At 43.7% G+C, this 16,391-nt stretch overlaps 1 protein-coding gene across 1 annotated transcript; it reads left to right on the top strand.

Annotated features, from left to right (window-relative positions):
* Positions 1 to 225: 225 nt before the first annotated feature.
* LOC120395795 (acetylserotonin O-methyltransferase-like) lies at positions 226 to 14,368 on the top strand. The gene is made up of 8 exons (XM_039520513.1): positions 226 to 297; positions 395 to 569; positions 4,143 to 4,272; positions 5,953 to 6,021; positions 6,575 to 6,693; positions 10,456 to 10,596; positions 12,560 to 12,682; positions 13,443 to 14,368. The coding sequence occupies exons 1-8, from the start codon at positions 226 to 228 to the stop codon at positions 13,652 to 13,654; spliced, it is 1,041 nt and encodes a 346-aa protein (XP_039376447.1). The 3' UTR covers positions 13,655 to 14,368.
* Positions 14,369 to 16,391: the final 2,023 nt, after the last annotated feature.

The following is a 16,391-nucleotide window of genomic DNA, read 5'->3' as shown; positions in this document are numbered from 1 at the left end:
ATAAAATATTTAATTTTGCTGCACCCAAAGAAAAAGCGAGAACTAAGTTTTTCTCCGACAGACAGAACAACACACCTCAGTCCCAACCCCCCTGGGGAAGAGGCTAGGGACACCCCTGAGTCCAATCAGATTAAGTGAACTACCCAGTGTGATCTGTATCTAGTAGAACCAAAGCTTATTTAAACAAGAAAGGCAAGAGGATCTCTCACAGAGCGCTGAAGGAAAATGAGCTCCACAGAAGACCTTGACTATCCTCGGATCTTATTTCAATACAACAATGGGTTTTTAGTCTCAAAGGTAAGATTACAAATAATGCCTGGAAATTATATTAAAACTCAGCAGAGGGCATCAGCACTTTCTCTTATTCCACTGCCCCACCCCCGTTTGCTTTCAGATTATGTTTACCGCCTGTGAATTGGGGGTGTTTGATCTATTGCTGGAGTCAGAAGGGCCCCTGTCTTCAGATGCCATTGCTGAACGTTTGGGCACCAGTGTCAGTGGAATGGAACGGTTGCTTGATGCCTGCGTGGGATTAAAGCTCCTGGAAGTTGAAATGAAAAGTGAAGGAGGTAATGTTGTCGGGAAGGGAGAAGACTAACAATTAAATCACTGTTGGTTTTAAGGTCTCATTAAATAGTATGTGCGAGACTGAGTTATAATATTAAAAGCAAAACTGCCAGAATGAGGGAAGAGACACAGTGAGATTTGAGAAATCTCAAAGCAGCAGATTTACAAAAACTGAACTTGGGTAGGAGTAAGAGAGTAAAACAGATGCAAAGTCACTTTTCTCCTCTCCTAAGAACCTCTTTAACTCATTGGACCAAATTCAAAAGCAATAGTAATTACCCATGTGTAAGGCAATTTGAGTCTAAGCAGCTGTAAGGGAATCTAAGAGAATGTTGTAAGATGTGTAATGAATATATAGTCTGGAGGCCAGAAGACGGTATTAGTTATACTAATTTAGACTTCTTTAAGCTCTCCTGCTAACTTGGCCAATTGTCTTTATATCTTTATATTAATTATCTTTATTACATAAAGTGCACTTTCAGATTTCTTGAGCTAAAGACAAGAGGTCAGATCCTCAGCTGCTATAAATTGGTGGAATTCCATTGAAATTGACAGAGCTATGCCTGTTTATGCTGTCTGAAGGTCTGGACCAGGGCCGCTCGGGGCGGGTGGTGGAGGGGAGCAAGTGGGGCACTTTGCCTCAGGCCCCGGACCCTGCAGGGGCCCCCACAAGAGTTTTTCAGGTTCCCTGGAGGGGGATCCTTCACTCGCTTCGGGGCCCCCAGAAAACTCTCGCGGGACCCGGGGCCCCGGAGCTTCTTCCACTCCGGGTCTTCGGTGGCAATTCGGCAGCGGGGGGGAGGGGGTCCTTCCACTCCGGGACCCACTGCCGAAGTGCCTGGTCTTCGGCAGCAATTCGGCGGCGGGGGGGGGGGCTCCCGCCATAGGTCTTCGGGGCTCTTCGGTGGTGGGTCCCGGAGCCGAAGGACCCCCTGCTGCTGAATTACCGCTGAAGCAGGGGCCTCCCCGCCACCGAAGAACTCAGACCCCCTGAATCCTCTGGGCGGCCCTGGTCTGGAGCTATGCAGTGTGAAGTGTACTTTAGAAATATTTACAGATAGCTTAGAAAGAGATGTGTTCAGACAAAGTAACCCTGAATGAAAATCCTATGTATACGAAGAAACTTCTTTGCTGTGTGTTCTCTGCTTTCAGCCTGAATTGTGCTCTCAGTACACGATTTAGCAGGCAGAAATGAGGAGAAAAGCCCACAGAGAACAGGAAAAGACTGTATCAGATACATCTACTCTTCCTAATCTGTTGTATTCCATATGCAGCAAAAATCGGTAGATCTTTCTGTAAATTCCACTCACATATTTTGCTGACAGATGCAGCAGTAGCATGCTTTAAACAAACAAGAACATTGTATTTTTAAAAAAATTATTTGTATTAAACACAGGACGCACACAAATGTTCTTGTGAGTGGGGTTTTCGAACAATAAATACCTTGTAACATTGTCTTTGGATAATTTCAAAAACCTGCAGTTCCAAATGATCGATTTAAAATAGTAAATGACAAATGGATTCAGTGTTCATGCCAGGCGCCATGCATACCAACCTCTTCACAATTGTACTTACTTGCAACCGCTCAGATTGCTCCTCATAGATCACACATACGTACACACCCTCCCAGCTATCAAGCTCTCAGGAGTCCCTGTCATCAGTCTTTCCATGGGAATCAAGCAGTGTTTGAAGTTTCAAAAACAGATTCCATCAAGTAACAGCAGAATTGGAATTAATTTGCAAACTTGACACCATTAAATTAGGCTTGAAAAAAGACTGAGAGTGGATGGGTCATTATACAAAGTAAAAACTATTTCCCCAGGTTAATTTTCCTCCTCCTGTTACTCACACCTTCTTGTCAACTGTTGGAAATGGGCCATCCTGATTATCACTACAGAAGTTTTTTTCCTCCTGCTGATAATAGCCCACCTTAACTGATTACTCTTGTTTTAGTTAATATGGCAACACTCATTTTTTCATGTCCTCTGTGTACATATATCTTCCTACTGTATTTTCCACTGCAGGCATCCAATGAAATGGGTTTTAGCCCACGAAAGCTTATGCTCAAATAAATTTGTTAGGCCTGGTCCACACTTATAAGGGAGTTCAAATTAGGGTACGCAAATTCAGCTATGTGAATAACGTAGCTGAATTCGAAGTACCCTAATTCAAACCACTTACCCGTCCAGACGCGGCGGGGTCGAAGTCCGCGGCTCCCCCGTCGACTCCACCACCGCCGTTTGCGGTGGTGGAGTACCGGAGTCGACCGCGGCGCTTCTGGAGTTCGAACTATCACGTCTATATCAGACGCGATAGTTCGAACTCCGAGAAGTCGAACTCACCGCGTCGACGGGGCAGGTAAGTGAAGACCTACCCTAAGTCTCTAAGGTGCAACAAGTACTCTACATCCAAGAAGAATGGCCTTTTTACACATACCTTCTCTTCTCTTAGGCCACCTCTATATTGGAAAGTTATTTTGGAATAAGGAAGGGGGAATTTAAAGTGCTATAGCCATTCCACAGTAGAATAAGAGTTGGCTTGTTCCAGTTTAACTTGATTCACTTGTAAATTAGATTAAACTAAGCTGTCAACCTGGGGAGTTTTTACCAAACAGCTATTCCAGTCCATTTCACCATGTAGACAAGCTTTTAGAAATCTGTGGCCTCTTCTGAAGCCACCTACACCCTTTCCATGGCAATCAGGCCAGCTGCAGGAGCACAAATGAGGCAGCATCCACCCTGCTAATAGAAGTTCAGGTGGATGCTTCAGAGGAACTTTTCACCTCCGTGGCAGCCGCCTGGGTGTAGAACACACACAGAGACTCTCCTGGAACTGCCCAGACCGCTGTCTTCCCATCCAACACAGCTGAAGAACAGATTTAAAGCCTAACCTGGCTCTCATTGAGTTCAGTGGGCGTTGGCCTGTACTGTAAGAGAGAGAACACATTCTATACCAGCCCATATATCTGTCCATGAAAGACATATTGTAAGCATAGTAAGAGACCCAAAACTTTGCATCTATCAGATGACTCTCATAATCAGCCAGTGAGAATATTGAAATTCAGTAGCAGTAGATGGCCTCAGAAGTGTGTGAGCTACTCAAGTTAGGGATAATGGGTGGTATTATTTCCTGGAGACTTAATTCTCCCTATTGGTTTCCTCATCAGGTGAAAAAAGACTGGCATGTTAGGTGTTATTGCTGAAACAAGATACTTTTGAGCACATACACTAAAAAGTATAGTGGAAAGTGATGTCACCACAGGCATATGGCTTATACACTTTCACAAAGAAATGGTGATGATGATGGTGATGGTGTTGGGGTGTGCTTTTTACATCCTGGAATCCTTCACTCCAGTTCTTTCAGAATCTGATGGGTAGATATGGTATGCTATGCATGAGTGCCTGGATCCTCCCCCATCTCTGGTCTATCTAGACTGGGGAATCTCCTGCAGTTTCTTTGTTTCTTCGATTGCATTCCTACAGCTTGTTCTTGTTACATAGATTTTGCTGTAAAACAGGCTTTGCACAATGACAAGTTTGTAAATGTTAACTTACCTTTCCCTTTATTCCCTTTAGCCTTTTACAGGAACACAGAGCTTTCCAACCTCTATCTTGCAAAATCAAGTCCCAAGTCTCAGTATCATCGTTTGATGTACTACTCCAAAACCGTCTCTTTTTGCTGGCAGTACCTGACAGATGCTGTGAGGTAAGGAGATGAAATCTTATGTTGTTAGTACAAAACTCATGTGCCAACACCCATTGCAATAAAGCACTTTGCTACATTTGTGAACCTGCTCTGGAAGAGGTTTGTCTTTGGGAAAACAGGAGAAAATAAAGACATATGTAACCCACACACCTCCTGGGTAACATGGACTGGTAATTGTTTGGGAAGCATGTTGAACTATTACTACACAAGCTTATATTTGCTAGTGCTTCAGTGGATGAATTCACTGCAGATTCAGAAACAGAATTCTATACTATGCTTATTTGATGTGTCCCAAGGGAAACATTTAATGATGATAATAGTTTCTGTGGAGGGAAGCTCTCGGCCAGGCAAATGGTGATGACTAGTGACTGAGGGATGCTTGCAGGGATCCTAATTGGCTGTGTTGCCAAAGGCAGAAGAAAGTGAGGAAGGAAGTCAGTGTAATTGGGCCAGAATCTCAGCCGGTACAAGTCAGCACAGCTCTTTATGGAGCTGTGTCAATTTACACCAGCTGAGGATCTGAGCCCTGTCTCTGGTACATCAAAGAGCAGTTGTATTTCCTTCCTCTTAGTGGTGTCCAATAATGAACATAAAATAATGACTGATCTTCTTTCTGAATCTTTTGGTGTGGCACAGACAGCTTTCAGAATGATCAAGCCAGGGGTTCTCCTCCCCCAAATTTTATTTGGGGCCTCAGGATGCACCCAACACATGATGGTGGCTATGTCGCCCTGTGGGCCAGGTGCTCTATGGCCTCCAGGGGCCTGAAGTCCCACTGGGAGCCCTGGACTGGGATCCCAGGTGCCCTGGGACTGGGAGCCCAGCTGCCCTCGCTATCCTTGGGGGGTCCGCTTGGGGATGGGGGCCAGGACCTAGGCTGCCCCAAAACGATCCTACTGCCCCACCTGCCAAAGCATTGGGCTCCCAAAGCCCTGCTGCCCTGAGAGCCCCGCTGTCCCAGGAACGGGGACTGGAGTCAGATAGCCCGAGGGCCAGGGGCCGGAAACCCGGCTGCCCTGGGGGACCCCACTGCTCCCAGATGGGGGATGGGAATCTGGCTGCTGCTGCCCTGGGAGCCTCGCTTCCCCATGGATGTGGGTTGGGAGCATGGCTGCCCCAGGGCAGGGGCGGCTCTAGAGCCCAGCGGGGCAAGCACCCGCCTGGGGCGGCCCTTTCCCAGGGGGGCGGCACGCTGGGCCGGTGGACCTGCCGCAGTCATGCCTGCGGGAGGTCCACCGGAGCCGCCGGATCAGCGAACCGTCCGCAGCTGCGGGAGGTCCAGCTGAGCCGCGCGACCAGCGGACCCTCCGCAGTCATGCCCGCGGCAGGTCCGCTGCTCCCGCGGCTCGGGGGCGCCTCCCGGGCATGATTGCTTGGGGCGGCCAAATTTGTAGAGCCGCCCCTGCCCCAGGGGCCCCTGTGCGGTGAGTCCCGAAGTGCTGGGGCCCATGAAGCCCTGCCACACCGGGGCCGAAGTACCTGCTTCAGGCAGCCCCGTGGCTGCACGAAAAGCAGTTGGTGGCCGCATTTCAAAATCGCTGATCAAAGCAATAACACAAAGGGTAACACTTATACCTTAATAAGTAGAATAAAATGGGTACCTTAATAAGCCAAAGTTGTCACCAAAGCAGAAAGGTGTCAAAGCACAAATACCCCATATATACATATATTTTTTTTAAGAGATGGGAAAAACCAGTATGAGCGAGCATTCGGCATGTCATCAGAAGACATCTTTGGGGCTCTCTACAGGTAATAATTTAGTGTCGGGAATTTTATGCTTTTCTTTTATGTGGATGTCTTTTCTATTTTGTGTTACCACTTTGACTGTGAAATATGGTGATTAGTCCTGTTCACATGAAAACCCCATCATTTCAATGACATCCAGTGTTGAGAGTAAGGTGCTCGTCACCTTGGTATCTAAGCATCAAGTTCTTACTGGCAACTTATCATGAACAATTTGCTATGTAGAATGTTTGGTATAATGGAAAATTCTGTTAAATGAAAAACAGCTGGAGACCCTTAGGCTTAACATCATATCACTGCTAGATGATAAGTGTAATTTACAGTAAGTCTCATTAAAATGTAGGATGTGAAACAACGTGGATTTATTCTTAATATTTTGCATATCTGCTAATTTAAGTTTATTTTGATAGTGATCAAAATAGACGATTGTGCATGCTGGCAGAGAAACAGGGTTTAATATAGTATTTTAGCTAAAAGAACAAGAGCTATATGATGCTAGCAATCAATGAATGTGTCATAATTTACTTGCACTACAAACAACGTTCTTTCAAATCACTAGATCAGAAGAAGAGATGATCAAATTCATGTATTTTTTAAATGCATTTTGGAGTATATCTGGCAGAGATGTGATTGCTGCATTTGACCTTTCACCTTTCACTGTCATTTATGATCTGGGAGGTAAGTGTCATCAGAACTTTGAACTGTCTTCTTTGATAAGCTATGGATAAATACTACACTTGTTCTACGACCTGCGTGAGCAATGGAAAAACAGGACAGACTAAATAGCCAGGATCTATCATAAGGGAAGCATTTTACATTCTGAGGCAAAGTTATATAAACATTTGAAAATGATAAAAGCATTAGAAAGCAGAATGTTTTCCTGAGTCTAAAGAACCCCATAGATCTAAATAGCTGCTTATTTTCCTTCTCATTGATTTGGGAGGTTTTTCTTCTGCCATCGCTTAAGAAATTCTGCCAGAACAGCCTCCAGGCTACTCTTCTCTTCATTCAGTAACTTTAGGTTGATGAATTGCCTACATACGTCTTACTCCCAAACAGCTTTACCATTGTCTCTGTATTTCAATCCTGTCAGGATTTATAGCACCAGGCAATCTCCATTTGTACTTCTCCCCTGCTGTTTTGCTCTTCCATGTTTCTAAAACACAGAAAGCAGAAATGAAGTCTGGCTAATCTGTTCTAATCACTTTCACTTCTCAGCCTCTAAAGGCATTCAGTGTGCCTCAGCTGTGTCTTATTCTTCTTTGCAATGGCCTTACCTATGATTTTCTGAGTAATATTGATGACAATTTTCCGCTGGAGCTGTGCATAGCATTAGAACAGCCTCTGCCAATGTATTTCCTTGATGGCAGCAAATATAGCCCTACAGTTTGTATGTCAAAATTCTGCAATCACAACACACCACAATCACTTCTGTGTTTTTCGTGAGCCAAGTGATGTATTAAAATCTGCTACATATGATGATGATGATGATGTTTTCAGTGTTATGTTTTATTATTTCAAGGTTTTCTTGACTACATTTGTTGGGTTATTTCCATGCCCATGGCCCTGATTCAGCCTCAATTGGCATTATCGTGTATTTAAGGATGGGCCTGTTGCTGGCCCAAAGGGCCCGATGGGGGTGCAACAGTGGGGTTCGTTGCCCGGTGTGCATCGCGCTAATTAACACACCAGGGTGGAGAAGCAAACCAGTTTATTTGAGCTCAAATAAGGTGCAAGGGAGAAAAAGCAATCTCAAATCCTGCACACCCGCACGCAGGCGGGGTCCCAGCATTTATACCCCTTGTGAGGGTTTATCTGTACTTTTCCCACCGTGGGGGCTACTTTCTCATGCATATAACTTTAATTACAGCATCTGCTTTCCGCCTATCTTATCTAGTATTGGCTGCATCTAGTGCCAAGCGGCCTTGCAGCTGCCAGTAGTCAGCACATAACACAAGAGGTTACAAAAGTTTAGTAAGGCTAACAAATGCACTTCACATAGAGGTACTTTGGTTCACATAGGCCCAGAGCCATCCTCCCAAGTTACCTAGATTTATGCCTAGTGACACCAACAGGCCTGTGCTTAAGCACCTGGGTGAACCAGTGTCCATAAGCATGCTCTGTTCTGCCCTCTGACTATTTCATTTTAAGTAGATCTGGCTGGGAAAATGAATCTCACAGTGCAAAAGTTTCAAGGTTTTAGAAATAAACTGTATCCGAAATTGGGATGAAAAGCCAAAATCTCAAACATTTTTGCAGAAGAGAAATTCTGCAATATTTCATTTTGGAAACACCAAAGTGTTCCCGGTGAGGGTAAAGTTTCGCAAATGAAAGATGCTTCTTGGAGGGAGCTCTGCTCTGTGGCAACCCCATCACAGGAGCTGCTGAGGAGCCAGGGAGCTGGGGGATCCCAGAAAACTGTTCGCCATATGGGTTACTGGCAAGGTAGGGCAGGCAAGCTGGAAGTAAGTAAGTTATTCTGAAGCTTAATGTATTATAGCCATGGAATCTTTCCAGATTGTCCCACACCCCACCTGTCACTTGAACTCAACTTATAGTTCCTTTCCCCCTCTCTTGCCTTCTCTACAAGACAAATGTACTGGTTGTCTTGAGATTTCTTCTGTGCTTCTCAGACTGAAATCAGTGTTTTTATTACAAGGGATTTAAAAGTGTTCTTGGTGGCTGTTTGTATAGAATTGATATTGAAGAGCCACTCTAGAATTTTGTAGGCTCAAAATTTGGACCACTTGCTTCCCTCCCATCCTTCTTTCTGTTTGCAAAGTCCTTATACAGAAAATCTTTCGGTGCCCTTTTTCCGTCTGAATCCAAACCCTACAATAGTTGATGGGAATTGTCCCATTGACTCCACTGATTTTTGGAGCAGGCCATTGTTGAATGCTCACTGCCCGCAGTCTTATGCAAATGACTAGCTCTGCAGGAGCAAACCCGTGTGTTTGTGGGATGGAGCAAAAGCAGCTGAAGCAGAGAAACCAGATCAGTTTTCAGTTCACTGTTGTAAACAGTGAGAAAAACATGAATTTAAATATCATGGGAAAAATAACCTTGGCATATGCTGTCCTTTTAATGTAAACTAACTCAACTCATGCTCCTCACCACTTTTAATGTAAACTAACTCAACTCATGCTCCTCACCAGTTTCTTTCCCCCTCTAGGGTTTGTTTTTACAATACAAACAAACCCCATCCTGAACATTAACTGTATGGTAATGTTTTGAATGGTGAATACTGGATGTGACTCTTTTACATTTTTAACCATTCTGTTATTTTGCTCATGGCTCAGTGTGGCATTTTCTATATACCAAGACCTGGCTTTGGTGTAAACCTAATGGGAGGAGGCAAGGGCTTTGGAAATCCAGCTTGTAGGGAAGGGTGCCTAGAGTTCTAATGCATTGCTGCAGAGACTGTGCTGATTGTGACTATGCTGGAACTCAGGAGACTTGTGTTCTATACCAGCTCTCTGCCCCATGCCTGCTGCATGACCGTAGGCAAGTCATTTCCCCTCTGTGGGCCTCTGTTGTCTCATCTGTACAATGGAGATAACAAAATGTGCCTCCTTTGTAAAGTGTTTTGATATTAATAGCACTATAGACTCATAGACTTTAAGGCCAGTGGGGACCATCTTGATCATCTAGTTTAATAGCACTATATAAGAGGCTAAGTATTATTATTATGCTACATGCCTTCCTAATGACTGAAGATGGGAGCTTTAAAATAGAGGAATGGTCCATCAATTGTAGCTAAGGGGAGACTATCTGTTGTAGTAAGTCACTTGTACTTTGGCTTTTAGTTTAATCTAATGCTGGTGGAAAAAAAATTCAGAATATATTCACCAAAAAATTGAGGTTTCTGTTTTCTAATGTTCAAAACAGACTCTATTTTATTTGATTAAATTCTCATATTTGATGGAAAACATTGAAATGGTGATCTCCATTTCCTCTTTACCAAAATACAGGCTTTCAGTGAAAAATACTTCTAGTTATATTTTTTATTAAAAATAGTCATAAAAATATCATGAAATCTAAAATTTAGATAAAGTCAATATTGCACAAAATTCCATATTCAGAATGACCATTTCTTTGAAAGAAAACACTCTTCCTTTGAAAATTTCCAGCCAGCTGTAGTGGCATCATACTACATTGTTTTAAAGCAATACCCTTTATGGTCCAGTGATTAGATCACTGGGAAACAGAGAATTGGGTCTTATTCCGGAGAGAGAGGCTGAGAGACCATGACCAAATCACTTATGTTTTTTGTATTTCAGTGTCTCCTTCTGTAAAAGTGGATACTAACATTAACCTACCTCACAAGGCGGCATGAATCTGAGTTCATTGCAGTCTAAGTTTCTTAGATGGAAGATATTATAAAAATGACCAATGTTGTTATATTTGAGCATTTACCCTGTATTTCATTTTCACTATAAGGATGTGCAGGTGGTTTGGCCCAGGAATGTATTTCTTTGTACCCAAAGTCTACAGTCACAATTTATGACCTACCTAAAGTAGTGCAAGTGGCGAAGGAGCGTTTTGTACCCCCAGAAGAACGTCGGATCACTTTCCATGAAGGTAAACGTGGTTCATTTTGTGTGTGCTCATCTGCAAAGAAAAATGTGCTGAAAGGACCATGTTTCATGATAACAGAATCTCATGAGCAATGTACACCATTTGAACTTGTTTACTCACCTGAAAAAGCTGAGATATTAGGTGCCAAGGATGCAAATATATTCCAAGTCCTTGAACATTATCCATATTAAACAGCAATGAAAAAATAAACCAAAACAAACAAACAAAACACCTCCATGAAGTGGCCTTCCTAGCCCTTCCAGGTGCCACTCTGGGGGGAGGTAGGATGTGGCTTCACTGTACAATTGTGGGCAGTCCAAAGCAGGCTAAATTGTTGAAAACAGTAGGTTGTGTAGATTAGTGCAATGTGACTGGTCACAAAGGTCCATAAAGACCTCCATGTTACATTTGAAGGGATAAATGCTGTTGGGTAATGTTACAATATACATGTGACCCACTGCCAGGTGGTTTACTCTTTAATTAGAGTCACCAATCCAGTAACAAAAGAGCTCCTCTCATACAACACTGCTTAACAAGAAGCCAAAACATGCAGTCCCCTTAGGCATTCCAACCCCTAGCTCCCAATCCAGACAAATAGATCTTGTACAGTAAGAGGTTACTGAGTGTGACCCAATTCCCTGTACATTAAGGTTCCTCAATCTCAAAGGATTAGCCACAGATCCCAGGTCAATAAATATTTCAGATTTTACCAAAATCAAGCTGCCAGTCAATATTTAATAAACTAACTAAGAATGTATTAAAAATAAAGAAGAGAGTTCTAAAATAGGTATAATATATTTATATAAAACAAAAAAAATTGCTAAGTCCTGAGATCAGGTTTGCAGCTTTGATGTAGTCTGCTGATTTGCAGAAGTCTCTCTGGCAAACTTCCAAAAGCTTGGAAGGGCCTCAGTCCCTAGCTTAGAATACTTCTTTTGTTATAAATCTACAGTGCAGAGAAGTTTGGAGCAGGAATGAGGCAAGATGGAGTTTTCTCAGCTGTAATTTATACCCTCTGCCATGTGCCTGGAAATTTACTGTCCCAAACCAAGCCCACCGAACAGGTACATGGAGAGTTACTGGCCAACGTGGATTCTTAGGTCACATGTCCCCACCACATGTCCATACATGTTTTGCTGAATCACAGCTCCTTGCTATCTGAGGCATTCTAAGGAAGAGGCTATCTGGAAAGCTGATTCTTTCTAATAGCCCTTCCACACTTGGATAGTCCATCCACAATGGGCTGTCGAGACTGGATGTAAACATCCTAGAGGGTGTCACTCCAAGAACAAACATATTTGAGATACAAATACATAGCCAATATCATAACTTCACATACAGTGATGGTACATAGATTTAAACAGGATTTGTTAGCATGTATCTTTTCCATTGTTATCTTACATGACATACTTTGTACAAAGTTTGTTGCAGTTGTATAATAGTGATACCAGCTATGATAAATATAGTTATCCTCAATCATATAGCATCATCCATCACACCAGTGTAGGGGTATGTTGGTTTTAGGTATCTAGTTTTACTATTTAAATAGAAATAAATGGTCAATTTTGGAGGGTGGGAGCCAGGAGAGGGGAGAGAGAAAGGGGCCCGAGCAGTGAAGAAGGGGAAATAGTGGAGGGGACGGGGGATGACCTAAAAGCAAAGGCAGAGAAGTGTGACTGACAGTTTATATGAATGAAGCAGACAGGAAACGGAGAGAAAGAGAGAGAGAGAGAAATGAAATTGGCATACAAGTGGATGGATAAAGAGCACATCACCAATTATTCAATACTGGGAGATTTGCCCCCTAAGTGGGCTGTGAATACTCAGCATGACAAGCCAGAAAAGTGTAGCTTCCCAGCAAGTCTCTCAAACAGTTCTGGAGCTAGCATGTACTTTTCGCAATTCCAGATTTAAAATGTTTGCTTATTCAGGCCTGGTTTTTGTATTGTTTTTTTTTTTGTTACAGGAGATTTTTTTAAAGATCCAATTCCAGAAGCTGACCTGTACATTTTGGCTAGGATCCTGCATGCCTGGGCAGATGACAAGTGTATGCAGCTACTAACAAAAATCTACAAGGCTTGCAAGCCTGGTATGTTTTCCTCTTTGCAAAATAGAGACATATATGCATCATTTGGTTTGGACAGGGTTTTTTTTAAAGGGCCATTTCAATGAAAGACTAAGTAAAGAAAAATACACTGCAAACCTTTCTCCTTTTACATTAGTGATTTGCATCCAGACCCCATGAGTAAGAATGGCCAACTTGAAAATTTGCTTTTAGTAATATTGCCGAGTTTCCAGAATTGTCCTGGAGTCTCCAAGAATTAAAGATTAATCTTTAATTAAAGATTATGACATCTGACAAAACCTCCATGAATACGTCCATCCAAAGTTGGCCTCTAGGTTTGGCATACACTTTAGACATGCAAGGCCACATTTATAAAGTTATTCAGGTGCCTAATGATGTTGATAGGCACCCATACAAATTTTGAAAATTGCCAATGTGCATTTTAAATTATTTTAAAACTCTGGCCCACGGGGCTTGATTTTCACAGATGCCGAGCAACCGCACCTCTGGTTCATTTCTGCTGGAGTAAATAAATGTTTCAATCACAGCTAATAGGTTCCCCTTCACTCTCTACTTTGAAGTACAGGAAATAATAGCTTATTGATGCATAGAATCCCTCTTGCTATTTCATTAACTACTGTAGCAACATAACATGATTTTTCTTTTAATATAAAGGGGATCTCTAAGATTATGGAAATAGCTAAAAATGCAGTTGGAAAATAAGCTTTAGTGTCCTTCTCTGACATATTAATGTGTTTGTTTTTAAATCTCTTTATCCCACCAGGGGGCGGAGTGCTGTTGGTTGAAACATTTTTGAATGAAGACAAAACTGGGCCTTTAGAAGCCCAGCTCTTCTCTCTGATGGTGTTGGTTCAGGCTGAAGGAAAAGAACGAACGCCAACCGAGCACAGCAAGCTCCTCGCTGCAGCTGGTTTCAGAGAGATTCAAGTCAAGAAAACAGGAAAGCTCTATGATGCTATTTTAGGAAGAAAATAATTCTGTCTCTTCTTTCTTGCCTGTTGTTAGATGTGTAAATGCAGTGACGTGACCAGCTTTTACTAGACCGCAGCAATGAACCCAGCTCATAGTTAACCATGTCACTTTCTTTGTACAACAATACACTGCTAGAACATTCACTCATATGTATGCTGGGCCTATGAGGCCACCTGCAGCTCTTTTACAGTAAAGTGCGGCTCATGCAGGCCCCCACTAGGGTGACCAGATGTCCCAATTTTATAGAGACAGTCCCGATTTTTGGATCTTTTTTTTATATAGGCTCCTATTACCACCCCACCCCCTGTCCTGATTTTTCACACTTGCTGTCTGGTCACTCTAGCCCCCACTCCCATTCTCCACCTGCCATACCCCACCTGCAACTCCCAGGTGATAATAGGGAGGGGCCGCTGCTTTAGCTCTCCAGGGAGAGAAAGCAGCAAAACCAGCACTCTCCCTGCAGCTCCCAGCTGTTCACTACTGCCTCTCCCATGGCTGCAGCTTCCAGCTTGCTGGCTCCATCAGCTGCCATGCAGGGAGGAGCCCTGGTGACATCATGTGACTGAGTGGGGCCAGCAAACCCTGGCAAAAATCTGGGTGGGCATATGACCCCCCCGGTGCCCTTCCCATGCATTGACTCTGACTTCTGCCCAGCAGGGTGGGAGGTTTCGGGGCTGCAGCCCCAAGGGGTGAGCTTGCTGCGAGGCAGAAACCCTGAGACCTCACATCGCACACAGGGCTGAAGCGCCAAGGCCCAGCTGGTGAACCCTGGCTCTCGAACGACTGACGATTGTGTTACGTGGCTCAGAGGGTCAGTACGTTTGGCCACCACTGCTACTGGAATTGATGATCTGCTAGTTTGAATGTGACTCTTGTTTAGCTCTTGACTACATGGGGGATTAAAGTAATTAACACATGTTTCACCAGAAATAGCATGTGAAAGCAACTGTGGAAATCTTATACTCCTTGCATTATACATTGTTTCTATGCTGTCAGAATTTTTACTTTTCCATTCTTTGCATGTTTAACATAATGGCTGACCAGCCTGGTTTGTACTCAGCTTTCTTCTTGCAAATATAAACTGTACATCACTGTTGGTTGCACTGTGATTCTATGAAAGTTTCTACAGTGTAAAGCAGTGTTTCCCAAACTTGGGACACCACTTGTTTGGGAAAGTCCTTGGCAGTTACCTGCCACGTCCGCAGGTCCGGCCGATCGCGGCTCCCTCTGGCTGCGGTTTGCTGCTCCAGGCCAATGGCTGCTGATGGAAGTAGCGGCCAGTATGTCCCTCAGCCCGCGCCACTTCCAGCACCTCCAATGGGCCTGGAGCAGTGAACCGTGGCAGGATCCAGAAAAGGAGTCAACTTTTATATAGATAAGCGTATTGTAATACTCACTTATACAAAGCAAAGGAATTCCTGGAACACTGAAAGTAACAACTCTAGCACATACAGGCAGGACTCGACTGCCTATTAACCTCCCCCCGGATCAGATACAATAAATAACAACATACAAGACTACAGCTTCACCCTAAAACAGAAATGCAACACTGTATGTTTGGAGATGCTGTCAGCACTGATCATGACACTAACCAAAGTTGCTGTAATAAGCATTAACAAGGGGGAAAAAAGGAGTTTTGGAAGGAATAAAAACTCTTTTTCCAGCTGAGTATCAACTGATCTCTGAGTATTGGGAGTTAGGAGGATAATTGTTCTGGAAGGAAGTCATCCCTCAAACACCTTGGCCTGGGCTGAGCTGACCCTTTTGGGGTGAGGTGGGTCAGGGTGGGGTTTGGACTCAGCCTCATCTGTGGCACTTTAGTCTGCCTCCCCAGCTGAAGGCAATTAGTATAGAAGTCATGTGTTGGGGATCATGTGATTAAGAACCAGGCCTGCTGGGAGATATAAGAGCAGCCTGGGTTTAGTCAAGAGAGAGACTGCAGAGAAACTAGCTGTGGGCCTAACTGTTTCATTAATGAGTATGACCTAGCCAGGAAAGGGCTAATAAGGAGAAGGTCTAGGATAGTTGCATATGAAGAGGTCCCAATCAGCCCAATTGTGTAGGGTCTAATGGCTGGACTGATAGTAGAAGGTGGGTGCAAATTGTCTCTCTCCTCTCCCTACCTGTTCAGATGGTGTAATCTTCCTTATTCATAAAAAGAAGAAGGGATTGTTGAGAGCCCAAGTGGGAAAGCTGTTAATGAAAGGGCTGAAGGACAAATATGGCAGGTCCTGGGAAGAAGGGTGTGACGGAGCTGTTCTGGCGGGACCCAACTGAGAGTGCCAAATCAGGACCAATTGCTTAAACAGGGCAGTTACAGCCCTAGGCTGGGGTTTTTCCACCTCTAAGGCAAACCAAACCAGCCAGACAAAAGGGACTTTGGTCTCACCCCACTGGCTAACCACAAGTCACACAAGCAATTTCCTTAGACACTCCAGTCTTCCAGTATCACCACCAGTGCACTCGTCCTGGGGATAAAAGGTTATGAAAACCAACACCCCAATAAAAGAAAAAGGTTCCCTCGATCCCAAAGGACCAAGCCCCAGACCCAGGTCAATATACACATCAGATCTTACCCACAAATCACGCTGTTGCCAATCCTTTAGAATCTAAAATCTAAAGGTTTATTTACAAAGGGAAAAAGGTAGAGAAGAGAGGTAGAATTGGTTAAATGCAATCAATTACATACAGTAATGGCAAAGTTCTTAGTTCAGGCTTGCAGCAGTGCTGGAGTAAACTG

Source organism: Mauremys reevesii, linkage group 1, assembly GCF_016161935.1.
Source record: "Mauremys reevesii isolate NIE-2019 linkage group 1, ASM1616193v1, whole genome shotgun sequence".
Classification (NCBI taxonomy): Eukaryota; Metazoa; Chordata; order Testudines; family Geoemydidae; genus Mauremys; species Mauremys reevesii.
This window is presented reverse-complemented; position numbering and strand designations above follow the sequence as displayed.

What these genes read in the sequence shown, in the direction of transcription:
- LOC120395795 (XM_039520513.1), top strand. Translation starts at nt 226, where the DNA reads ATGAGCTCCACAGAAGACCTTGACTATCCTCGGATCTTATTTCAATAC. An exon ending in ATGGGTTTTTAGTCTCAAAG is followed by an intron (nt 298 to 394) that starts GTAAGATTACAA and finishes GTTTGCTTTCAG; the next exon opens with ATTATGTTTACCGCCTGTGA. An exon ending in ATCTTTGGGGCTCTCTACAG is followed by an intron (nt 6,022 to 6,574) that starts GTAATAATTTAG and finishes TCAAATCACTAG; the next exon opens with ATCAGAAGAAGAGATGATCA.